At 42.9% G+C, this 27,297-nt stretch overlaps 2 protein-coding genes across 4 annotated transcripts in view; both read right to left on the reverse strand.

Annotated features, from left to right (window-relative positions):
• KIF13A (kinesin family member 13A) overlaps window positions 1-9,634 on the reverse strand; it is a 105,036-nt gene extending 95,402 nt beyond the window's left edge. For 2 of the 3 annotated variants that reach the window (XM_054284807.1, XM_054284806.1), the window contains exons 1-2: window positions 9,525-9,633; window positions 9,217-9,307 (exon numbers count right to left, since the gene is read on the reverse strand). In XM_054284807.1, the coding sequence (XP_054140782.1) occupies window positions 9,217-9,307; window positions 9,525-9,579 (146 nt within the window). In that variant the 5' untranslated portion in view covers window positions 9,580-9,633. Of the gene's footprint in view, window positions 1-9,216; window positions 9,308-9,524 lie in introns of all 3 variants that reach the window. The other variant, XM_054284808.1, reaches the window with a different exon arrangement.
• A 4,349-nt stretch (window positions 9,635-13,983) lies between these two features.
• Window positions 13,984-26,634, reverse strand: NHLRC1 (NHL repeat containing E3 ubiquitin protein ligase 1). The gene is made up of 2 exons (XM_054284810.1): window positions 24,921-26,634; window positions 13,984-14,419 (listed from the first exon to the last, which is right to left on the reverse strand). Exon 1 carries the CDS (start codon window positions 26,608-26,610, stop codon window positions 25,450-25,452), a length of 1,161 nt encoding a protein of 386 aa, XP_054140785.1. The 5' UTR covers window positions 26,611-26,634; the 3' UTR covers window positions 13,984-14,419; window positions 24,921-25,449.
• Window positions 26,635-27,297: the final 663 nt, after the last annotated feature.

Here is a 27,297-nt window from a genome sequence, read left to right on the forward strand (position 1 = left end):
CAGAGGTCTCTTAAAAAACATATTCAAACTCAACTACTTGTTGCTGAGCATTCAGAGGATACATAAGTAATGCATTAATGTCTCCAGCTACATGTAGTGAATAATTGAATGTTTCTCTGCTTTACCAAATAGCCAGTTTCTATTTCAGTCTGATTTTGCTGGATAAAATTATCTGAAAGTGTATTTGAAGTCCAAAAGAAATTGAGAAGTATCTCAAAATAAAGAATGACAACGCAGTATGACTGGAAGGAAGAAATACCAAAACTCATCAAAATGTTTAGGACTTGCATCATTCAGGGAGGTGGCACTACTGAGCCAAAACAAGCCTGGAGCACTGCAGACTCACTGTGTATCTAAAAACTCACATTGATAGATGCTGACAAAGAAACTTTCCAAAGCAGAACAGGACGCTGCTCGTTCAGGGCCACAAGGCAGCTTTGCCAGTAGAGAACTTCCACCAGCTCTGTGCCTCCACTGGAATGCTCTGTTGATTTATCTTTTGCAAAAGCTTGTCAACTGTAAAACAAGTCTGCACTTTTGAATCACAAAGTAAAACTGAATTTAAAGTAAATATTCAACAAGAATAAGAACTCTGAACTTTTAAAAATTACATAGCAGCCAGTGCCAGTAAGCATACAAGTCAATTTATTTGGCAGATAAATTGCCCCTTCAACCTCACATGATCCTTTTTGCTTCAGCTCTGAAAGAATCAAGCTTATGAAAGGCCACCTCAGCTACATTGGACATAATTTCAATAATGAAGTCAGACAGAAAGTGGAAACCACATGAGAAGTATCAAATCCTCCAGTTTCTTATCTAAGATCTGCTGTTCCTTGTCATCATGTAAGAATTATTAAGCAAAACAGACTGTTCCACATACTAGTATTTAACACTAGAAAAGTTATTGCAGTAGTTCAAGAGACAGATTCAGAATTTTGAAGCCTTACACTAGAAGAAAATATAATCTTGGCTAGAGGCTTTCGTACACTATTTAATTGAGTTGACATTTGTATTTGAAAAGAGACTGTGGAATAAACTGAAATGTAAGCTCAATAAATAAAATATGATGTGTATTTTTTTCATTGTATTTGTAAGCCTAAAATATTCTCTAATACAAAGAAATTTCAGGAAAAAATATTCAAGTGTTGACATTTTCAGCAATGTGTTTTAAAAACAAAGCATCGAGTAACTTTATAGAAAGTTTACAGTTCACAATACACCCTGGCACTTTTTGAAACATATGGAGCAGTATCTCCCTAAGTACATACAGAGATAAGCATGCCATTCCAGCCACAGCAGCTGCTTTGATTCATGTTTATGAAATGCTTAAAATTCTTGGAATATACATACACACTGCAAAAAGAAGATGCAGTGACACCATGAATCTCCAGTCACTACTAGCCCGCTGTCTATGCTGTTAATGCAGCACAGGCTTAGTGCAGACCAGTTTTTAAGAAACAGCTGAGTACAGAACCTGCTGCTAGCACATAATGAGCCTCTCAGCACCCAACTGCAGCATTAACCATGCTAGGTAGCATGCATTAACACAAGCACCCAGAAATGTTTCAGGCACACCTTTCCACTGCTCTGCTGACTGATGCACCTCAAAATAAGCACTGTACCATTAATAAACACCAAAATATATTCATGGGTTAACTCATCAAAACAGAACTTGTGGTATAAATTTCTGTCCTGAGTTATAACAGTTAAATAAGAAATAAGTCACTACAGGATGATAAGCTGCCAGGGACTTCATTAGGGGCTGTGACTACAGATTTCCCTATGGTGATCCAAGTGAAATGAGACAAAACATTCAAATTACCTCCTATAGAAAAAGTTCCACCTTACAAGCCATTACTTCAAATTATCCAATGATGATGTAGGAATATTTCTACAGGATGTCTCTATTTAGGATGCAAAAAATGCCAAATTACGGATGTGGCTGGTAACTACAAAATATACTAGTTAAGGATATGATTATGAATTTATAGATGTTTTGATGGCTGAGGGTTGGGTTTTTTAACTAATAATTTTATATTAGAAGGCAACTATCATAAAAAAAGGCCAGAATTACAGATGATAACACTAACCAAGCACAACATTATAAGAAAGCCACTTACTCACTTTTCTCCCAAAATGAGAAATTACATAAAGGGGCACTCTCCTCTGGCATTGAAAACAGCTTGTGTAACTCCTGCTCTTCATCAACATGGATATCTTGAGCTGAAGTCATTGATTTTCAACTCCTGTCAGCAATGCATTTTTCTGGTTGACCTTCGTTTCTAAGATTATGAGCTTCTAGTAAGTTTCTAACTTACTGAGCTTCTCTATTAGCCCCCAGCAAACGCCAGTCTCAAGCTACACAGACAAGAACCACAAGGCACACACAATCAAGCTCCATCAGACCTCACACTCTAATGACCAATTTCACATCACCATACAAAGTCAGGCACTGGCTAGACAAACTTATGGCCCTTGTACTGCCTCTTGTAACACACAGAGCAAAATTAATTCCAGGCAAAGACACAACTGTTTCAGTTAACTTGGTACTTTGGGTCACAAGTTAATTCAAGAGTTGAGTCCTGTGGCGCACATCATTGCACAGCAGGGACCTTTTTGTTGCGGGCTGCACTCACTGTCCCCAGCCAACACTTAAAACTTCCTTAAAGAGCCTTCTTCAGTCTGCCACCAGTAACAGAAAATCTCCCCAAATATCAAACAACCAGAGAAATTACTCAGTTAAGCAAGAGCATCTGCACAAGCTGTTGGCATCTCGCAAGAGCAGGCAGTAATTGTTTCCATTAATAGATTCCAACCATGCCCTGGGCAGGCCAAATAAGCAAAGGCACTGCAGTACTTTCTCATCATTAAGGACAGTGTGTCTGTGCAGGAGACACTGGCACTGCAGCCAGAGGCAGCCACCACTACTCAGTCTGCACCAGAGGAGCGCAGGAGTTTAAATCTGGTAAAGTCTCAAACACAACAGCAACAAGTGCGTTTGTCAATTTAAAGATTTAGCTCTAATCTTACTACTAGAAGTAGCACCATGCTGAATGCCTGAACAGCAGCTGCCTGCCTGCACATGCTGCCCTGCAGGCCTGATCAGACTGAGAAGGATTCGCTTTGTCCCTGACGCTTTGTGCCAAGATTCACACCCCAGCTCTGCTGGCACACAGAGCTGCACGGAAGGGCAGCTGGTGTGCACTGCTGCTCCCTGAGCTCAGGTTCTGCAGCACCAGCACTTCTAAAGCACTTCCTGAAGTACCTTGAATCTATCCCACACCTGGGTTACACCATGTTTACAAGCATCATTTAACTCTAATTTTTTAACTATCAAAGTACAGTGAACTAGAAGTCTGGAGTCTTACCACTCATTTAATAAACCTATTAGATGCACAACAGAACAGAGAATCTTGTTTTCAAAACAAGACAACTGTCTCTGTTTACACTAACAGGGTAAGGAGGCAAAAATAAAACTTTTTTCTTTAGGCCTTAAATCCCCCCCAAAATAGACAAAAATCCTCCTCCATTTTAAGAGAGCTGCAAATTTTTAAAATTCACATTTCATTTCAATAGACAACATATTCAAGGTGTAGTGACTAGTAATCCAGAGCTCAAAAACACCCCTGGCTGCAGCAATAAACATATGCATGCATAGCTGTACCTTCTAAACACAGAAGCCAAGCATGTCTATAGGCCTACTGATCTTTTTACACATATTTTCCTGCCCCACAACATAGGTACTTGCAACACAGCAAAAGAGAAAAACTGGGCAGGCTTGAAGCTGCACCTCATTCAACTGTGTTCTACTCAGAAATATTTGAACATAACACTCAGTAGTCCAAAAAGTACAGAACAGCTACAAAGCAACAATTGCCTAAACATGGTCATTCAAAAAAGAGTTTTCCTTCTCCTCAAACGTGCTATCTATTTTTATTCTGAAATTTTGCCAGCTACGTACTACACGCTGCTTACCCATGATCCCAACAGCTTTCAACAGTACTTTCCTCTAGGAATCACACTTAAAGAGCAAATCACAAGGTCCAATCAGCAGTCTGGATTTTATAAACATATTAAAATAATGGATGTTGCATTTACTCACAGTTCAGGCCACCTCATGAAGAACCAAGAGCCGTACCATACAGTATTTTTGGCTACAAGTCTGTGTCTCATTGTGTTCCAAATTACACGGAATTTTACAACAGCAGTTTCAAGGAACTGCATCTAGTGTTGCATCTGAGGCATGAATGGATTAAAGCAATGCAAATGTAGCTCCCAAAATGACATTTTCCAACCACACATAATTCAAATCCATCTTCTCTGCCAAGGTTCAAAGCTAACAGTTCACATCCTGAACACTGATGTCTAACAGGAAAGTTATACAGGTCAAAGTCAGATTACTTTTACAATTTCCTGCAAAGATAAAAGTTGCTGCCTTCTTCTATTTTATGATCCACCTCTGACAGGTGATAATTTGAAGTGCACACATCAAAGGCATGGTCTGGTCAGTCATTCCTTCAGATACAGAACTAATTAGCAGCTGTCCTATTTCAGCTTCCAGAAGTTTCAGTTTGAAAAAATTACCATTATCATGAAAGCCTCCAACAGCGCTCTCCTCTCACCTCTGATGCTACTCAATGCAAGATATCAAAAACCAAGAAGTACTGCAACCACCAATGGAAGGACTGTGTACTAAAGACCATCCAAAATCATGTTCTCTCCAAAGCAGAAGGTGCAACAGCTGTTTTCTGGAAACGAGAGTTTTAGGACAAGCTGCCTAGGGATGAAATCTGTGCTTCAGATATTAATCTTTGAAAGTATTATGACCTACAAAAACTAGATAGACTCACATACACATCTGTTCCCAGCTATTTATTTTATTAAAGAGCTTAAACCTATGAAAAAAACAAGAAAGCCCCCATGTATTCTGGAATCTTCAGTCATTTAGCACTATAAGAAGAGGGGTTTTTTAAGTAGAATTGGGCTTTGGTGCTACTTGTCTTATCAAAATGAGGATGGAAGAGGACGGAACAAACAAGTCATAGCATGGTGGGGTTTTTTTAAGAGTTAAGACAGGCAAGAAAAATACTTTCAGAAAAAAGTGAGATTTTGAGTTCAGCTCTACAATCTGAGGATTTCTTATTTTCTGCTCTGAGATTTTTATTAAGGCAAAGTTTGCAACAGGCTACTGTGCTCTAATGGAATGAATTGCCCAATAAACGAATTTGTGTTCCAGTTAAAGCTACAGATGAAATAGCATTTCAGTTCTACTGTTTCCATGGTTCCTTGTTTATTTCTGTCAAGACAAATATTTTGCTTACTAAAGGAAAAATCATGTCATGAAGAACTGTTATCAGAGAGCTAAAATAAAACTTTTCAGATCCTGTGTGTTAGAAAGTGTAGCGGAAAGGAAAGGAAGGAAAGAAGGAAAACATATTTTAACAATCAGAAACAGAGGAGAAACCAACCCAGCAAGACCTCATTTGTCCTACTGAAAAATAACATCCATAATGTAAAGTCAGATCTTTAGTAGATATAGAGATGTGAAATCTCTATTGTAAAAAATTGCTCAATCATTTTGCAGGATTGTCTGTGGCTCTGCAATTATCTCATAGTTACATTTTAATACGGCACCTTGTTGCCAACAACCAAATACAAACATTTATAGCAGGACAATAGGATGTATTCAATTGGCTTTGAAACATAATACTCATTTCTAAAAGACTATAAGTTACAATAGGTTTTTTTTCTGTGAAGAGAGTATTTTGAGAAAGGAAATTCAGACTGCTAGGTAAAGACAGGAGAAAAATCAGAGCTCCCAGAAACTTTCTTCTTGGGAAGAAATGGCAATCTATATTGGTTTGGGAAGGAAATGCCTGAGAGACATGAGTGGTAACTAAAAGAACACACAAGTACACTTCAGCACATATAAAGGAAACTACTGCTACCAGTAAAAGCAAAACATGGGTTAAAGGTATGAAGTCCAACAACGAACTTCCAATACTTTGCCAGCACCAGAGATTATACCTGATAGCAGTTAATGAAAACCATTCCTTTTTGAACTCTGTCTCCTATTATTTCAGTCGATAAAGATTTTCCTGTGCCTTTCAGACTTGGACTGTTCAGTTTTACTATGTTCTGGTTTTCCTCCTTCATTAGTTTAGAACACTGGAAGTCATGTGCCTGTGGGCAACAGCAGGCCTGCTGCTTATAAAAAGACAGAACACTTGCATTCAATAACAATTACTATTTTGTAGCTGTGTTTGTTACCGTGTGAGTGCTGTGTGGTCTAGCAGTTAGAAGACGCAGTCAGAATCCTGTTCTAATTTATGGTTACAACTTTACCTCTAATACATAATGAAAGTTGGACAAATGACAGCACTGTCTGGGATTTAAGACCTTTTACATCACCTGAAAACTAGCATTACTTGCCCATCTAAAATCCTTCAGAACTATCCTTAATAGTGCCTAAAGATTAATTAAAATAATGCAAATGAATTTAGATTTAATTCAAAAACTCCGTACAGCCTAGAAAAAACTAGTAAAATCTGATTTAACTAACCTTGGATGTTCTTCCATGAGCAAATTTTTATAATTTTATAGTTATTAAAGAGTTACCTAATTTTACTTTAGAAAATTCTGTCAGTAGCGTTTAAATTACATCACAGAGAACAAAGCAAATAAAGAGCATGGTCCTGAATTCTACTCCCTACACCCTATAGTGTCTTGGCTTCAGCTGAATTAAAAAAAGCAGCCCTGGAAACCAAATTTGCTTTAGAAGGCTACTTATTCTTATTCCAAAATGCATCACAAACTTGTACTTCCATTCAGCTAGAAAAGGGAAATTTCCATATAAAAAGATAAAACGCAAAAAGGGAAAGGTAAGACTAAACAGAATATTAAAATAATGCATAGAATAGAGAAAGACCAATTAATCACCCTAACAAATTAAATCATTTTTGCAATGACATGGTTGCTCTGAAAGAAAAATCCAGTTAAGCTATATAAAAACAAGCTACACAAAGAAAACCAAAAATCCGTTTGACATCTCTAACCCTGCCAAGGCATCAATCCAACTACAAGCAGCAACTACTCAGCAATTCAGAGCCAGTTTATACAGACACTCTATGGTGGGTACACACAGAAGAACAGAATCCATTCCTCATCATGAGAAATTAAACTATTTATATTGAGTAAAAAATACAAACCAGCAGTTAAGCACTGAAGGAAAGGTGAGGATGTTCACAAGGCACCGGAAAGCCCATTTGGCATCTTGACAGGTTACACAAAACATCTGCCATTAAGCAGGCACCCAAACTGTGTGTTTGCACTAATGAGAGTTACTTCTGATCAGTATTTCTGCCTGTTCTTTCCACTAACACATCTGGCAGTTGTTTCAAACACACAAGTTAGCAGCCAGCCAAATTCCAGCCTCACGCTGAGCTGCAGGCAGGACAGCTATCCCTTGCCAGCACAGCTGCCGACGGTGAGGTCGCACACAAGCGTCACAGCTCACCCATAAGGCTCCTGACACAGAAGCCAGTTCCCAACACGAAAATTTATAGATTTTATCGATATTAAAGCCTGATAAACACAGGACACACAAGCTGTCAAAAGACAGTCACTGCACATTCTCACTGAATACCTGCAGGCCAATGTGCACAACAAGCAAAATTGCCCCATTACCAGATCTTCATAAACTACTTGGCTCTTAGCCTCTTGAGTCTATTGAAATAGTGATTTTTTAATCTTATTTTTGTTTTTGCTTTATAAATTCTATGTATATTTTATGTTTCATACTTGTCAATTCCACTCACTTTGAATCCTTGTACATCAGTGTTGTGATAGCAGCTATGTACACACTTCAATAAACTCCTGTTTATTGAAAAAACAAAAAAAATACATTCTAAAACAAAATAGTTTTTAAAAAAACCCCAAGATTTCCATTTCACAGATGAGCTGCTAAGACCCAGAGAGGCAGCACAACTTATAGAAGATCTCACAAAGATCTTTGAAAGAAGCAGGAAACAAACACAGATCTTTCATGATGCAGACCAGCATTTTAGCCACAACAATGGTTCTGAAGACAATGCAAGTTGGATCTAAAATAAACTGGTGTGATTACTGCTATATTCTAGTACATGGGTTAATGTGAGAAGCACCTTCACACCTTGGACATGAAAGAAAACAAAACGTCTCAGCCTTTTCTGCTGGAAAGCTACAAAAGCATAACACTCTGCAAAAAAATTAATATTCTCACACTACATTGTCTTCATAATTATTATGAACTGAGTAAAAACTAATTTTTTTAAAAGGCTTAAGTAGTAGGAAGGTGCTAGGTTGAAAATCTCTATCCCCATTCAAATGATTTCTCACTCCTTGGCATTAAATGCATTTAACAGGTCAATTGAACTTGAGCAGTCAACAGGTAACCGAGCAGATAAGAATACAAGGTAACTGAACACACGAGCATACAACACAACTATTCCCCTTGCACCTCCCTGTCTTTCCCCACACTCCCTCAAAGGAAAGAAATCTTTTCCTGTTCTGATCTATTTTTACAGTCTAGTGCATTGGTATTTTGGATTTTTTCCAAGGGTATTCTTTACTGGGGCATCACAACTAAATGCCAGATTTCAAAATTATTTTAGCATATTCTCATAGGCTACTTCACAGAACAACACTGAATTAATAAAGGATCTAGCAATTACAGCCTTTTCAAATGCAAATAGGTCAGAGCCTAGTAAACAAAGTTACAAATTAAAAAAAAAAAATCAGTAGCATAAAAATCAGATTCTGCTTTTTGTTCCCCCACAGGTTACACCAAGTTGTTAACAGCCTACACGCAAGGGAAATTTCTGAAAACAGCACACACAGTCTAAATCCTTACCTACTCAACAGTTTCTTTTTGAGCAGTCAATCATCAGCTTCTAGACCCAGGAGACTAACAGGGATCTTCTGTCTCCATACCGGGTACCTCCGACTCCCCCAGGAAGCCAGGTAAAGAAACTACCCTATCCTCCCACGGATGCAATCCCAACGCGGCAGCCCCGGTGAGCGCTCGCCTGTCCTTCCCACTGCAGCCCCGAAAAGCACCGAGCGACACCCTGGGGACCCCGCCACTGCCCTGACAAAGCCAAGCGAGGCGTCTGCGAGGGCGAGGCGGAGGAGCCGAGACTGGGCTTCCACTCGGGGCACGGCGACTCGGGGTTTTACCTTTCTCCTTGCTTGGCGTTGGAAGGCGGCGGGTGAAGCACGGTCTGGTTCCCTTCCATCTCCACGATGCACTTGGTATTCAGGTCCAGCTCTGCAAGGCGACACGGCGGGGGGCTGTAGCCAGGGCGAGCGAGCGCACCCCCCTTCTCCAGGCACGCCGCTGCAGCTCGGCCCCCGCCGGCTCCCCGGGAGCGAGGGGCTGGGCCGGCGGGCGAGGGGGCTCGTCCTCCGCCAGCCCGGGCAGAACGCGGGGGGACGCCGCGCCCCGGTGCCGCCCCCGCCCCGAGATGCCCCCAGACCCCGGTTACCTCTCTTGTTCATGGGCCGGACCCTGACGGCAACTTTCACCTTGGTGTCCGACATCTTCCCCGCTCCCGGGGGCGGCGGGCGGGCGGCCCCGCTCAGCGCCGGCGGCGGCAGCGACACGGCGGAGCGCCAGCGTCCATGCCGGGCCGGGCGCGAGGGCGGAGGGCCGGGGCAGGCGGGGAAGGCGACAGAGGGAGGGAGCGAGGGAGGGAAGGAGCGGAGAGGAGGAGGAGGGTCCGGCACCGGGGAGGGCGGTGGCGGCGCAGCCCCAGCCGCCTCCTCGCTCAGCCGCGGGCCGCGCCGGCGCTGGCTGCCGACGGGCTCGCTCGCAGAACCGCTGCCGCCGCCGCCTCCCTGCCAATCCTCACCGCCATCTTCCGCCTCCGCCTCCTCCCGCCGCGCCGCCGGGAGTGCGGGCGCCCAGACAGGCGGCGAGAGGGCGGGGAAAGGCGATGGTGCCGGAGAGCGACGGAAACACCCGAGCGCCTTCGGAGCGGAGGCGTGGGGAGACTCCCTCTCCCCCCGCCCCATCCTCGGCCGGCCGCTGCTGCCCAGGGAGCAGGCGCGGAGGGATGCACGCTGCGCGGGCAGGCGGTGCCGGCGGGAGCGGGATCCGCCCGCGGGCCCTGCCCGACAGCCACCGTCCTGCCTTGTGCAGGTGTACGCCGCCACCGCAGAGACACCGGCCTGCCCCGCTGCACATCGAGTTTCCTTGGGGCGAGGAAAGGAACAGCCACCATTTGCCACGGAAAAAATGTTATAGCGTCAGGGGATGCTTTTTTGACGAAATATGTACAAGCCAGGATGACCTGGGTGTAACGTAGGCCTGGCAGCGGTGCAGAACGTCGAGGTGATGGAGAAGGAGCCCTGCTCGGGCTCCAGCCTCGCCTCCTTGGCTATGAAGGGCAACCTGCGAAGTGCCGGGGCCACCCGCGCTGTCCTGCTCTTCCAGGCAGCGACAGGCCACCACTGACGGGTGCCGGCCCAAACACTCAGGACAGGGTGGTGGCCAGTTCAGTATTCGGGGAAAGCCTTACAAACAATGGTGTTTTATCCAGCAACCGAGAGCTCTGAGGATGGCTGAGCTTCCAGTGGGCAAGCTAAGAAAGATTTTTAGTTAAAAATGCAATAGGGCTCTTTTCAAAGTGTCTTGTTAAAACCTTTAGTCCCCAGAAGTGTTTCCTTAACTTCAGTAAAATATCTTCCAAAGAATCAATCCTTACTATCGATGCAGCTAACTGGCAGGAATCCCAGTGCAAAACAGCGATGTGTGTAACATTTTCTTTATGGAAGACAGGCTGAAACCCAAATGGGATTACTCTGTCTACTCTGGGGCTAAACCACTGTTGGGAGACCGGGCTAAACAACCAGTGATGAATAGATAGCTGCACTGAGAAAGAGCAGACCTTTCAAACAGCGGTGGAAACAATGGAGGGAGGCTTAGAAGATCAACCCCTTCCCAGCTGCCAGCACACCAAGCAGAAGGGTCCTGCAAAGCCACTGAGAGGACTGTTTCTGGAGGAGGCCTGGCTGTCCCAAATGGTCACAACTCACAGGAATGCTGAAAGGAAATGAGACATGCACTTAGCACAGCAGAAGACAAAGGTTACCAAATACAGCCGGGCATCTGGAGAATGTTAGCAGGAGTAGCTGGTGCACATGGACTTCTTGCCTGTAGAAGCAGGCATAAGGAATGAAGTTCATTATGAAATGCATCATAAGCATGTGGCCCAACAAGTAAAGAAAAGGAGTGATGTTGAAATGAGACATCCTATTTGCTGCTGTAGAATGTAAGAACCCAGATCAAAGTAAGCGCTGGCTCAAGACAAGACATGAGGTCTGAAATGGCTGTGCAAAAAGGGAGTTGTTCTGTGAAATCTGGACACTGCTGGGAAAGAGAAGACAGCCAACAGATGGAAGGGAAAATACTCCCTTCCGTCTCAATTTTCCACCTCTTAGTGGAAAAATGACATCATTGCAAGATTACATAAAAACAATTACATTAGCTGAAGAGAAACTAAAGGGAGTCTTTATGAGATTGACTATGATTTTGGCTGTGGGAAGAGTCTTGGGAAGAAATTTTTATGAATGTCTGGTATAGGCTTGTGAATTATATTCCACCATTTGCAGGTATAGAAAGCCAGCCGTGCAAAAGTGTTTGAAAAGGCAGATGCAACCTAGTTTGTTCTAATCTTCACTTCTTATGAAATTCTGATTTATTCAAGTGTTAGGTAGTTGAGAAAGGGGACTTTTAATCTTTCATTCACATCAGTGTTCCCTGAGAAACAGCTGCCAAAAATGTTGTCTTGGTTCTGCCATGTATTTCTGCCCTCTCAAGAAAGGGTTTTTGGCAACATTTGTGCCATGACCTGACCACACCTACTGGGCAGAATGCTTATGGCAGAATGCATTTCTGGTCTCCCCTAACCCTTTGCCATTAGGGCAGAATAGGAAGAGAGTAATGTTATAGAGGCCCCATGAGATTATTAGGTAGATCAAAGAACAATCTGTGAATTCAGGCCGATGAGACGTTTCTCTTCTGGCATTGTATCTCCCCATTGAATACCATATGGAAGCCTTTACACCTCTCTTTGCTACCAGTAGCAACTGAGGCTGAATGTCTCTCACCTGTCAGAATTTGTTAACTTGATCAGTTTACATGCCCCGTGGGAACTGGCAAGGGATACTGATGGGTTGCTAACCCATTGGAATTAGCTGCCAGCTATCCCAGACATGCTGATGGATGGATGGGAGATACCGGATGAGAAATGACAGCTTACTGCTTCAGCAATGAAAAAAGATGAGAGCTGGAGAAAGTGGAGACTGATGGTGGGTGGGACGAACTCAGATGGAAACATGGGGATAAAATCATCTGGAGCCATCCTTCCCTGATTTCCCTTTCCTCTCCCTGGTTTCCTCCACCCTCTCTTCTTTTCTGGCTCTCTACTACTGCAGTCAACAGGAATTTTGGAGCTTTACTAGGGCCAAGATTTAACCTTTGTCTCTTTCTTGTTTTCCATCTGTTTCATTCTTCTTTTTTGCCTTAGAGCATTTCTATTTGCCCATTGATCCACAGTTCAGCAAAGAGCATAAAGAAAACATTGCTCCTTCCTTTGGTTTCCTGGGAAGTTTCAGTTGCTCCTCATCTTCCCAAGGCATAACACAGGTAATAGGATTTGATGTGATTTGCCCATGTCTTCCCATATATTCTGAGCAGGAGGGTCAATCGCTCTGCTTCATGACATGGAAATGGGGGAGTGATGCTGTGCATCCAGGTTGATGCCTGAAGCCCTGATGGTGTTCCAGTGACCTCCTTTCTTCAGCAAAGGGCAAGGAGAATTGTCACGGAGCCTGCCAAGAATATCCATCTTGTCAGCAGCATCCCCAGCACATACCTTACTGTGCCTGACTGATGCATGCTGTCACTGGCACATCCAACTTCATCTTGTGTCACAGGAGCCAGAGGGGAGGAGGAGCTGGCAGCAGTGGGGGCATGGAAAGCAGAGCTATTCTTTTGGTGTTGAAAGTGATAAAAGAAAGACAAAGTGTTTAATTTTACAGCACCTGAAATCCAAGAGATGGTTACAATGAAGGTTGTTGCTACTAGATTTAACCCAAGGAGCGTATTTTATAAGACTGGCCCAAATAAGAGTTTTGCATTTCCAAAATTTTACAAAGCATTTTGTAGAATTTGAATTAACAGAGAAAAAACTTCTATTTTGAACCCATACACATTATAGCATCATCCAGTCAGAAAGATGTAAAATGAACAAAAATATATTATATTTGTAATATTAATATATAAATAATATATAAATATTATAAAACCAACAGGTAATCTAATATATTACACTTAAGTTAGGAAAAAAACATAGCTTTAACAAAAATAATTGATAAATTGTTCACTTTTTGTGTTGTTGAAAAAGAAGAATGGCTCATAATTCATGCATTTTTTTTAAATAACATTTAGCACATAGGAAGGAAGCATGGCCATTATGGAAGGGAGAAATATTTCATACTGGAGGGGTGGGATAAAATATGACTATATTTGTGACAGGACACAAATGAGTGTCCTGTTATGCAGGCAAACTTGAATTTTTCATTTAATAACATGCATTTAGAGAGCACCTGGGAAAGCAAATGTCTGCCCATAATTGCACACCAGGAACCAAATTTCTGTCACACATCACTAGGTTTTGCAAGTAACCCTGCTGGACAGATTCACTGAATTTACAAGAGTGTGAGGGCAGGTATTTAGCCAGTGACCTGTCTGAGGACACTTTTCAAGCTGCTTTTCCACTTCCTTCTTGCTCCAAACTCAAGCTGGATGTTAGTCAGGCTGGATGGTTGCCACCTCTGTCTTATCAAAGATCTGTTTTGACTGTCTCTAAAGCTGTGCAGGAGGCATGAAAATTGTCCTTCATGTCCAGCATATTTATGGCAACACTCTGGGCCCAGAAAGGGGCTCCAGTGACAAATGCTCTTCTGACACTCAGAAAAAAAATGAAGCAGTTGGAAGTGCCAGCATCAAGAACAAATGCAGAACATACGCACCTAAACATTACCCTGCCTGTCAGGTGCTGCTCAAAGCTACACAAGGTAAATAGCTTTGAACAGGCACTGCAGTTTAAACCTGCCTCAGCTCTGAACAGAGTTGGCTTTCTGTGATGAACAGACTAAATCTGTGCTTTCAGGCTAATTTACAAATGTTTTGAATTACCTGATTGGTTTCACCTCACTGGGGTGATGCCCTCTGCTAGACCCTAGCTCTGCCTCCATGCCCACAGTGGCTGCTCCACGGTAGATCTCACACTGGGATCAGAGGTGAACAATTACAACAAATGAACGTTCTCGAGACAGGCGTAGTCACATCTCCATCGAGCTGAAACGTTCCTTGCTGTGGGGGGAAAAATAGCACATGCAATTTCACTGAAAAGATCAGATTTTTTCTCCCTACCTCTGATACAATATTGCAATAGGCTTTTATAAACTTCATCCCAAGATCAGTGCAGTAAATGAAACTAACCCACCTGTAAGTGGAGCTGCTCAATTTCAGCTACATTTAACTCCATGACCATTTTGCAGAGGACAATCTCTTTGCTCCAGTCACTGAAGAGGAGGGGGCAGGGAGCTCTGTTCCCCATCTCCTATCACTTAGAACAGAAAAATAGTTTCACATTACTGTGGGAACTTTAATGGTCATTACTACCTACAGATGAGAAGTTCTATTAATAGAAATAAATTAGCTTAGAAGCAGACTAATGCAGCTATACAAAGGAACTATGGGAAGTAAAAAAGGGGGTAAAGGTAGAAAGGAAACTGATGAGAAGTAAAGAAATTTTTTGTATTGCTCAGATACATTTCCCTATACTGCAAAAGTGTGACTAAAGCTTTTACTGAATCCAAACTGAACCTTACTGTCATCTTGGGAGGGATTTGGTTATGGCAGGAAATTTAACATCCCTGCAATTATAACCTCAGATATGAGCAACAGTTGTGTCTTCCTCTGACAGCTAGTTGTGTTCTCTGTAGCTCACATACCTTAGTTGTCCAGGAAAGAAATGGTGGCTTTATTTACATTTTTTGTTGGTATTGATGTTAATTACCTGTATGCTATTATATGCTATCCCCCTTTTTTACTTCAGGGAACACTCCACCCCCAACTCAAATACCTTCCTAAATTTGTTTATACCAGGGAGAGCAGGGCTGTGGGTCTTCATCCTGGACTCAACCAAGTAATACCTGAATGAAAACCTATATAGTTCAGTAATCATTTCAGTTATTTCCTACAGTGAAAGAAGAGGTACAGATGTCATGATAAAAAGCATAACTGAGATTACACCTGGAAAACTCAGTACAGCATTTAGGAAGAGGAGTTCAAAACAGAACAGACACATTAAAGGGTTGCTGGGACAACTGTGGAATGGTGAACATTATCAAAGAAGAACAGACTAAAAAAGTTCAGTTTGTTTAGTCTAGCAAAATAAAGACTGAGAAGGGATATGGCTGTTTATGCTTTCTTTCAGGCCAGTCAAAAGCATGGTGCTACTGAAGTTCCAGGAAAAACACTAGGACAAGAACAAATGGGAGTAAACTCTCTCATACAGTCCTTTTATTCTGTGCTGCACTAGGAGGAGCACTGCCAGCAGGTCCAGGGAGGTGATCCTACCCCAGCACAGGTGATGCCACACCTGAAATGTTGTGTCCATTTCGGGGCTCTCCGGTACAAGAGGGACATGGACATAATGGAGACAGTCCAGTGAAGGGCCACAAAGATGGTTCAGGCTCTGGAGCATCTCCTAAGAAGAAGGGCTGAGACAACTGGGGCTATTTAGCATGGAGAAGACTCAGAGGAAGGAATCTTATCAATGTATAGATTCATCTGAAGAGGGGTGCAAAGAAGAGGGAGCCAGGCTCTTCTCAGTGGTGCTCAGTGACAGGCCAGGAGGCAATGGGCACACACTGAAACACAGGAGGTTCCCTCTGAACACTGGGAAACACTTTTTCACTGTGAAGGTGACTGACTAGTGACTGACTACTGGCACAGGTTGCCCACAGAGGTTGTAGAGGCTTCATCCTTACAGATACTCAAAAACCATCTGGACACAGTCCTATGCAGCCAGGTGGCCCTGCTTGGGAAGGGAAGTTGGATCAGATGGGCTCCAAAGGTCCCTGCCAACCTCAATCCTTCTGTCTCAGGCTGGAAATGAATTGACTTCTACCCCCAGAGGAATGGCTTCTTACACAGAAGACCAGAGGACTAAATTAAGCTAATTTTAACAGTGAGCTTGATTGGGTTAGGTGACATGATATCAGGGAACCTTTCCTGCTGACCCTACCAGACATGTACCTCTGTACAGTCTTTAAACATCATGGTGATGATATTTTATGGTAGTGGAAAGGGAAGAAAAAGGAAACAGTTTTGTACTCTTAAAAAGTAAGATCACAAGGTCCCAAAGGAGCTGACATCACCTGTCTGTGGTTAATATAACTATTAAGTTACGAAAAGGGATTGATGTTAAATTAGTAGATATTTTTCCCTTTTTATTGTTCTTTTAATTTTCTCCTATGTGTTAGTAGAAATCAGATGCTTTGCCTGAGTGAAAACAAAGTGCCATAGCTGGTTTGTAAGTTATTTACAATTTAAATCAGTAGGCAGGCCCCAGGAAAGGACAACCCTGCCATTATTCCCCCTACCCAGAAAGCTTTCACCCCTCTTCATCTTTATGATTAGGAATGTCTGGTATGCAAGCATCACTCCAGCACATCCATGCAGTTCTCTTGTGACTGCAAGTCCCAAATTGAGATTAAGGGCACTTGTGAGCAGGGAGTTGACTCACAAACATTGTCCAGAGCATCACTAATTATTATCCATTTACTAAGAGCAGGTGTGTGCCTTAGTTCTACAGATAGGAAAAGTGAGTCTGTAGCCTTAAAGTGTCTTCAGTTAGCAAACAGATCCTACATACAGTCTGTCAAACACACAGCAGTGTTCAGACTCTGTCTTCAGAGGTGAGCCTTATGCTCAGTAGGGATGAGTGGGAAAGCTGTAAATATAAACAGCCTGATTAGTGGCAGCAGCCTCTTGGAGCAAAAGAGCAGCTTTCCTGTTAACCCTTCTGCATTTAGTCACAGTCCCATTGCTGGTTTACTTTCTGCTTTGAGAGAGAAGCTGAACTTTGCTGGCTACCATGGGAGAGACTTGGAACTGGGGCCCTGCCCCTGGGAGGAGGAGGAGGGTGGGGAGGGAGGAATACATCCACCAGGCTTGCTTACTAAGAAAGCTGAGCTGTTACCCATGCTGGCCAAGCCAAAATTCCTCCTTACGCAATTACATTTTAGCAATGCCATCAAATAAGCACTCTAGCCAAACGTGTTATCTTCATAAAGTGTGGAGAAGGAAAGAAGCTCTTGCTTGAAAGAGATTAGAAAGGAGAACACTACACACAGGCACATCAGCAAAGCAAGGAAGCTGAGTGAGGCAAAGCCTTGAGAGAGGAGGTGGAATTGTTTGTTAAAACAGATGGAAGTCAGCTCAGCACAGATCTTGGATCTGTGTGCTGTCTATTGAAGTCATCAAGAAGACTCACATTAACCTGAGCAGGTTTCATCAGTTCCTGTAGAAGGTAGAAACAAGTGCTGAAGGTGCTAATTAAGGTGCTTAATAAGACTTATAATCTTTTACTTAGAAAACAAAACACCCCATCATTTCTCCTCCCAGTTCTCTCCAGACTGAAGAAAACATACCAAAACCAATAATTTCAAAACTACCACCACCATCAAAGTTAAAAACATACAAAAATAATAATCTCAAAACTACCACCACCACCAAAATTATCAGCAACAGATCATACTCTCACTTGTCTATTGAAGACTATCAAAGAGTGCACTGGGGATCCTTTGTTGTCATGTTGCTTCAAAATTTATCTTCTTTAACACATGACAAAAGGCTTGCTCTTTGCAGGTAAAAATATAAATTGAAGAACAGATGGTCTATGGAAGCTTCCAAGATTCTAGTCGGTTGGATATGAAATTGATTTGTTATGAAAACTCAGACCAGTTATAGCAATCACTCACAAAATCCAATACGGTGTCATGGTCCCTGGGACCAGCCTGCTGCTATTGCAGAGGACAGAAAAAGCCCCAACAAACCAGTGACTTGCAAGTTAGTGACTTCTGATTTAATTTTTGCCACAGTCACTATTACAAATGGAGCTGCACATGAGGAGCTGGGGTAGAAGGATTCCTAAAACTGTTAGTCCACACACAGTTTTAACTGTACAGTCCCTCTTCTCTCCTGTAATAAAGCTTGCATTGCCTGTCTCCCAAAGGCATTCCCTGAATTACTTAGGTCCTTTCCCACAATTCATATTGTGATCTGAGGTTTCCTCCCTTTAATCTGACAGCAAAGATGAAAGGCTATTTTAGAAAAGTAACACAGCACAACCTAAACATGGACAGAACCTCTGGGGGAATTAACCTTTCTTCTGAAATCAAAGTGGTGAGGACACACATATACACCACAGTGTGAGTGAACAACAGCTAATGAGAAATACAGTTTAGGAACAGACTAAACCCACTGGAAATAATGGCTAAGGATTGTGCAGAAGTCACAAATAGGAACAATGTGATTGAAATTCAGAAATCAAAACTTTAGCCTTATCATTAAGAACACTGACTTAAGGTTTAAGTCAAGTCAAACAAAAGGGTGAAAGACCATGGCTTGATATAGATGTCTGATAATAATTCAGTTGCATGGCTTTTATTTATCCAGAGAGAGAGATACAAGAAAGACAAGATTTACTTCTGCCTTCAAGGTACACTTTTCTAAGTGGTTTGGGTTTGGTTTTTTTTAAAATCTCAGTAACACTGACACAGTGGAAATATGTGAAATATAGTATCAGCTGCATTTTAGTGATAATATAATCCAAGTACTAAACAGCTTTATGAACATCACAAAATAAATTACAAAAAGCTCTAATTCTGGGCCTGGGGTAACTTCAATTTCACTTTGCCATACTAGAGAAGAAATGGTGCACTCTTCACTTGGTCTTTAAAAGGCAGCAATCATTGCTAAATAAAACTAAAAGTGGCTAACTACCCTGCAGCCTTAGAAATCTTTTCACACAGTCTTCTTGGGACTAGAACCCACAGTGTAATCTCTACTACAGTGTAAAGCCCACACTTTTTCTAAACTGTTGGCTAAGACTGAAAACCTCCTCAGTAGGATCTGCAAGACATGTTCAGGTGTAAGGTCTGCACTGAAGCTGGTCCAAAGTGGGTCTTGCCCCAGCTTGCTGGTTACTGAGCAACTGCACATGCCAAAAGGGAAGTGTGGTATTGCTCCACTTGGTCTAAAGGACTGTTAGGAACCAAGCAAGGGTTCCATATTATGAAAGACTAAATAAGAAAAGCTAAACTATTACAATAAATGTCTTTCACAAAGGATTTCTGATGCTGAAAGTTATAATTGCTTATAATGTATTCTAAACATGCACAGGACTTTCAGCACATAAAACCTCAAAGCAGCATTCCCAAAAATTGTCATCATAAAGTCTGCTGCAAAGACTTCTCCAGGGCAAACCTCTGCACTAGCCTGAATCTCCCTGACTTCAAGCCCAGTCCTGCAGCCTTTATTTATGTGGACAATTCCATTTGCAGTACTCATGACTGCACAGATAAACTGCTCATGACAGAGCAAGCCTCAACTCAAACAAGTCAGTTCAAGTAATATTAGGAATAGAAAAAGACTAATACACGTACTTTAAATACTTCTGGCTCCATAATGTCATGCTGTAAGTTGAGGGGAAGTTGGCAGAGAACTCACTGAAGAGCCCTATTTCCTACCTAATTAAGGACAATGACAGATAAGGCAGCCAGGCACATCCTTTTCATATTCAAGTGACTATATATTTTTAATACTTAATCTGTCTAACTCTCTTTGCTAGATTTCTTTTAAAGCATATTTTAATGACATTATATTTCTTCTCATGACAGTGCCTTAGTCTGTGATAGTAAAAGACACAATTGTTCTTTGTTTCTTACTGGTAGTACAGATCAGTAGTTACTAAATACTGGTTAATATTGGTTAAATTCCATCGTCCATATTATTCAGGAAATCATGCTAAACGAGTATCAAATGGGTTTTATCTTTCATCTATTTATATTTGGAAAAATTTCCAGTAAGAGTTACCTCCTGTGATTATGTAGGGGTATAGTTCTTTCAAGGGCTTTTTTTTTTTTTTTTTATACTAGAAGTTTTAAAAGCGAGATTTGATAAAAAACATTTTATCTCTTTTTGGTTGGTCAGTTTTCTCAAAGTAAATTCTTTCTTTTTCTCAGTTATAATTTTAGATCTCTAATCCTATGTCTTGCTTAAAATTGCCTACCCTTTATTCATTACAAGGCATATAATGATATTTAAAGTATTTTAAATGTTTTATGGAATCTCGTGACAAGCAATAGTTTCCTGATTTAAAAAATATATTCCATGAAAGCAGGATTTGTTCTCTCACCTCAACTCTCTGCTCACATAGTGCTCACCTGTGAACAAAGAATAAAAATTGCCTACATTAAGAGGGATCTTTAGGAAAATGCTACATATGTATTAATTCAATTACAGGGAGCATACTTCCCTAAAAAGCCTAGTTTGCTCCAAATCTTTATTCCCCCCCTTCCCCCCCCCAGATTTTTGCTACAAACTAACAGATAATAAAAGCTACAAGTAACTGATAGCTCTCCTAAGGATTGCCATCTGAAAAGTGTCTACTTGTAGCTGGAAGATCTGTTCAAATGCAGGTTAATTCCTCTGCCAGAGGTAAATACTAATCAAAAGGCAACAGCCCTTATCATCTTGTCCATTTCCCAGGCTGAAATGCTTCACCTCTTAAGAATGCATTCCTTTTACTGGAATGATGGGTGTGCTCTGTGCTCTGACTTGGTGGAGTTCACCCTCTGCTTAAGCCACAGACACCTTCCATTCAATTTTTTTCCTTTTCAGAGTTGATCTCCTCCTTTCTATCCTTAATGTGAAATTTGAGCATTTCAAAACCACACTTTTGTGGAGCACACTGGAAGCAATTATCTAGGAATACATTGTGGTTTGGAAAAGTATTAATTTCCATGATTTGTAGGAAACACCAAAGGAATTAGTAGCAAGATCATCAGTATAGTGTCAAAACATCTTCCAAAATCAGGAAGGCACCTCCCAGACAAGAGGGTGATTAAACACAGACTCTCCCTGCTTTATTAAGGTAACCTTTTGATGGGAACTCTAAGATCTAGCCTGGAGTCTGCCAAAGGCTTCCCTCGATTCTCAGCTCTTGTCTGCAGCTGCAGGGCCAAGACATTTGTACTGTATTTGCCTCACAGAGAGGTTGGAGTGCCAAGTTCAGGAATATCTCTAAATCTCTTGGAAAGCAGTAGTGAGAAAAAGGTGTAAGTGCAATGCATCATCTGCTCCCTGAGAACCTCTCCAGTATTAGAGAGCTTTGAAGCTGTCCAGGAGAGTCAGACATGTTACACAAAGGAGGAACTTTAGAGAAAGCCTGGATGTTTATGTAACACTATCAAAGAAGTGCTTGCTGCTCTCTGAACTTTCTGCCAGTTCTCCTGAGATGCCTGAGTAAAAAGCAAGGTTTAGAACTCACTTGAAAAATATCTGTAATTTTGCTTTGCTGCTGTGGAGGGAAGCTGTGACTCACAGGTGACATGTAAAGTGTAAGGCAAGCCTCTGAGAAGAGTCAGGGAAAAAAAACCCCAGGAGATGAAAAAAGGAGAGGAGAGGAGAGGAGAGGAGAGGAGAGGAGAGGAGAGGAGAGGAGAGGAGAGGAGAGGAGAGGAGAGGAGAGATTCTTCCTTTGTGGGGTGCAACAGCACTGTGACCCATGGTCCCAAGGAAGAAAGCTGCTTTTTGACCTCCATCAATCCTCCCAGAATTGAAAGGTCTCCTATATTATAGGCTATCATCTTGATGGACCTGCTCTGTAACATTCCTAGTGGTTTGGGGGCTGGATATTACAGGAGATCTCCTCTTCCCCTGAAATCAGTCCATATTAAAAAATGCTACAGGGACTTTGCATGCATGCTTTGGGAAAATATAAAGATCAAACTGATGTGCACAGCAATGTGACTGGAGGGAATGGACAGGTGCTCAAATGGACAATGGCCAAAATGAAATAAATTTTACTCTTTTTTTCACCCTTTCTCCCTTATTCACTGATCTGAAAAAAATACATTCTTTATTTAAAATTATTTTCTTCACAAGCAAAACAAAAAATATATGTATTACAGAATATCATCTCAATATGCATTGCTGAAACTCCTCTGACTCCTTTAATTCCTTAACCCTGTAACATACCCTGATCTGTTTATATGCAACATGAGATCAGTGCTTAAAAATAAACCAAATAGGAATTGCAGTGTGTGCGTACAACAGACATAGCAATCTCTACTAGGGGCTGAAGACATGGCATTAAGGAAGACTGTCCATTATATTTATTTGGTTTTAATCCAATGGCTAGAACATGAGGTGCAGAAAGTTATGCAAAGGTGATGGATTTTTTAAAAATAAACTCAACACTAATTGTCACTGAAGCATCTAGACACAGTCCTATGTTCCTTTCTAAATGGAATGGCCACCACTCTTTTCCAAAGGTAAGCACACATCTAGCCATCCCCATTCCAAGCACAGCCAGTCAGACCCCAAACCTAAGGAATCAGTTCAACCATGGGCCCTTCAATATTTGCCATCCCTCTCTCAGAACACAAAATTTTGTGTTAAAAGAAAGATTTCAGCTTTACTGCTGCATTTTCCCTTAAGCACCAAAGAACTCAAATTTTTTAATATTTGTTTTTATACAGTTCATTATGGCTTATCAATTTAGGCACCTGCATCAAATTAATTAAGGCAGAATGTAATGGTTGTACAACACTAAGCACCAAGCTGTAGAGTAAAAAGAAAACAGTTGTATTGTTCACAGAAGTTTGCTTTCAGTAGGCAGGTAAAGCAGAGACTACAGGAGATGGCACAAAGAAAAAAATCTATTAGGTAGAATAAAGTCCCAAAGTTTATTTTGCTTACAAACCCAAAATCAAGTGATTTCTAGTTACCAAAGGAGTCAGGAACAGAAAGGGCAACAATGGGAGTTTTTGTAGATTTTAAAACAGTATGAGTCAAATGTTTAAAAATCAGCATTTCAGCTGCTAGAAAGTTGCTACATGGCAGTAGGTCCTAGGAAATTTTCCCATCCATTAATTTAGTAGCAAAACCAAGCTCCTGGTGCACACAAAGGTTTGAGAAATGAAAGCTCACAGCCCATGGTTCAGAGGAAGTGTTACTGTGACAAAGTATTAATTATGTATGAATACAGCATTGATGGCATTGCATGCATTCTGACACACAGCAGCCCCCCACAGGAAGTGTTATCTAATTGGCTCTATCAAAGGCAGGAGTCTCCTTGGTGTCTAGAAAGGGATACATAATCCACGGGTCTCCTTCTCTGAGTAAATTTCCTTCCTGACCTCCCAGCTGGGCTCCTGCTCAGTGCCATAGAGCTCACACTGCTGAACAGCCAAGGAGGATTTCTGCTTCTTCCAAAGGCACTTGCTCTCTGGCCAGGCAGTAGAGAAGGCTGAAAAATACCAACTGTGCATGCCCATATAATTTCCAATTGCAAAAAATGGCCCTACAGCAACTTCTGCAGCATATCACCAAACAGAAGAAAAAACAATCTACAGGGCAACTGCAATACAGAAATGGTGTTGTAACAAGGAAACACATGATGAAAAAACATGAGGAATTATCACTAAATTATTAACATATAGAAGTAAGCAAATCACACTTTATTGGCAGGTCACTGTTCAATTAACCTTTACAAATAGCTGCAATGAATAGATTTGTTTTGTTTATATAAATGTTGACATGAGACAGATTAACACATTGGCTGAATTAGAGGGCTAAACTGCTCCAATTTAATGCTAGTATTTGGTAAATCACTGGTGCTGTAACACATGCAGTTATTGAATGCCCTGAAGTCAGACCAAAAGCCAGATAAAAAATTTACTGATAGATTGCTTGTGAATTTCAAGTTACATTAGTTAATATTAATGATTTCAATTACTAAAAAAAAGAAATTACCCCAAAAGTTTTATGCCATTTTAATCTACTCATCTCTACCTCAGATAGCATTCACATTTATATCTAACTTCATTTTAATGCTGAACCATCTAAGTAATCATTTTAGCAGCACATAAATGCCTAAAAATGCAGCAGTGACTTCTAGTGGGGGTATTAAATCCTTCTCAAAATAAGTCCTATATACCCTAATTTCCACTGTGCAATAAGCAAAAGGACTCATGTCCACAGTAAAACTGAGAGAATATAAATGAGAATATAATATCACTGTGAGTAAAACGAGAGAATATAAACTGATCTAAATCTCCTGTGTGTTCACAATCAACAAAATCTCATTTGGAAGCTACAAAAAAAAAAAAAGAGGCTTACCTCTCACTAACATTTCAATTTGCAGTTGAATCCTGGGGTTTGGGAGTGCAAAAACACCATATTAATGGCAAAACAGGGGCAGGTAGTGCTGAAAACCTCCTATATGTAGCTGTGTTAGCAGCAGAGCCAACTCAAACTTACTTATGTAGGAGCACTTGTGGTCTAAACGTGAATATTTCAGGAGGCTTTTAGGCAAAGCAGCCCACGCTGTGTAACCACACATCAGATTATCTCCAGGTAAAGACACAGACTTGGGCATTTTAGAGGAAGACAAAGTGCTCCAGTAGAACCTTAATAAAGGTGGGAATCAACTAGCAGAGGAAAGAGTGCCCCCAGAAATGAATTTTCCTGGAAAAAATAGACTTTGAACATCATTTCACTTCTCATAACTCACTCATTAGTGGTAGCTCCTCCATCACAATGATTTTAGCTGGATTTATGCAACCTTGAATGGAGGCTTCCATTTCTCCTATCATTCTGTCAAGGCAATCTCCTTCCTTGTGCACAATTCCTGGAAACAGTTCTGTCAGGAGTGTATCTATACTTAATTAAGCATAGTGGTAACTGTGTGCTGGGAAATGTAAATAACTGATGCATTACTTTCACACGTGCTGGTCTTTGATTACGTGTCAAAAAGAACCAAAACCACTTGGTTGTCAAGGCATGGAATAGTTTTAAAATGCTAAGGGATTTGTTTGGTTGATTTGTTGTTGGCTACAGGCAGCAACAGCCAGGTCCTCTCCCACAGGTAAGCAAGAGACGTGACACAAGTTTTGCAGGAAGCACGGCGTGTTGGTCGGAGGGTGATTCCACACTCAGAGCCCCACAACCGCCTCCTCCCTCCACTCCTACAAACTCCAGAACTCCGCATGCTTTATGGCCAGAAGCAGCTTGAGCCTGCAGCAGGAAGCATCTGAGCCCACTCAGGCAGAGCTATATACTTTCACTGAATGATCACCGCTGTCTAAAACGACGAGGGAATTGTTTGCCGTGTAAGTCAGTCCGACAGGGTAAGAAAGCCCGTGGCTAATTAGAGGGTTAAAACTGGGAAATTCCTCAGGTTTCCCTAAGCATATGACAGCCTGGCTACAAACATCCGTTACTAGAACACGACCTTCTCTGTCAAAGGCCACAGCCGTAGCGTATATTCTGGAGGGGAAAACGAGGTTCAGACCGAAGCTGTCCATCTGGCCAATGAGATCCATCTCTGCACTGAGTATCGTCACTCGGGTGCTGCCCTTGCTCGGACCTCGGGCTTTCAGGTGCTCTACTACCACGACAGCTCCCGAGCTCTGGCAGACAGCGACAGCTCTGGGGCTGACAAGCCGGGACCGGATCATCTGGCACTTCTTTAACTCCCCCCTTTGGAAGTCGGCCGCCAAGCGGTACAGCGCGCCAGCCTCCGAGTCGGTCAGGATCACTTCGCTCTTGGCGGCGGCATCCAAGCCCCAGGGCAAACAGAAGCCTTCCCGGACGGCCAGGACCCCCCTTCCCTCAGAATCGAAGGCCTTCACGGAGCAGTCCCCGCCGTCGGTGACCACCACGTGTCCGTCCGACGTGACCGTCACATCGAGCGCGTACTTGATGTCGTTGTTCGCGTCCCCCCGCTCCCCGAACCGCCGCAGGCAGAACCCGCTCGGCCCGAAGACGTGGATCCTCTTCTTGCCGTCGTGTGCCACTGCCAGGCGGCCGGACCCGGGGCAGGCCGCCACGCCGGTGGGGTTCACCAGCGACCCCCAGCCCCCCAGGCACAGCCGCAGCCCGAGCCCCGCGGGGGCCGCCGCCGCCGCCCCGCCGCAGCTCCTGCCCAGGGCCGAGGCGAGGCCGCCGCCGGCGGGGCCCAGGAGCTCCAGCAGCTGCAGCAGCGGGCGGCACTCGCTGGTCTCGGCGGGCCCGCAGAGCCGCCGGCAGAAGGGACACTCCAGCCTCTGGCGCTCGGCGCCGGCCAGGGCCCCCACGCAGCCCCGGCAGAGGACGTGCCCGCAGGGCAGGTTGAGCGGCCGCCGCTGCCCGTCGGGGTCGTACGGCTCGAAGCACACCCGGCACTCCAGCAGGCTCAGCTCCGCCTCGTCCTCCGCCGCCATCCCCGCCTGAGGAGAGCGACCGGAGCCCCGCGGCGGCCCCGGATCCCCGGGCCCGGCGGGGCGGGCGCTGAGCGCGGCCGAGGCGGGCGCGCGCCCCCTTGCGGGCCAGCGGGGGCGGAGCAGGGCCCGGAGTGTCCCGCCGGGTGTCCCTGTGCCCACACCCGCACACCTACCCGTGCTCACATGAACCAGAATATATGCCACCAGGACATCCAAATATCCACCAGGATATTCAATTACCCGCCAGAATATTCACATACCCACCAGATTCTTACAGACATCCAGTTATCGAGTTACCATACTGCTACTAGCTCCCTTTATCCCCTACCAGAGTAAGGAATTAAGCCACAATTTTACAGAATCATGGAATCACTGGATGGTTTTGATAAGAAGGAACCTTGATGATTATCTAGTTCAAATCCCGCTCCTATGAGCAGGGATGACCAGGATAGATCAGGTTGCTTAAAGCCCCATCCAACCCTTGAACACTTCTGGAGATGGGGCACCCACAGCTTCTCTGGGCAATCTGTTCCAGTCTCATCACCCTTGCACTAAGGAATTTCTTCTTAATGTATCACCTGAACATACTCTCTGTCAGATTTCCCCTTGTCCTGTCACTACATGCCCTTGTAAAGTCTCTCTCCAGTTCTCCTGCAGGCCCTTCAGGTACTGGAAGGCTGCTCTAAG

This window comes from Melozone crissalis, unplaced genomic scaffold (genome assembly GCF_028551555.1).
Source record: "Melozone crissalis strain CALT ecotype California unplaced genomic scaffold, PUWL_Pcris_2 ptg000042l_1, whole genome shotgun sequence".
Lineage (NCBI taxonomy): Eukaryota > Metazoa > Chordata > Aves > Passeriformes > Passerellidae > Melozone > Melozone crissalis.

Bases quoted from the DNA above. Each gene is read 5' to 3' on its own strand.
- NHLRC1 (XM_054284810.1), bottom strand. From the start codon at position 26,610: ATGGCGGCGGAGGACGAGGCGGAGCTGAGCCTGCTGGAGTGCCGGGTG.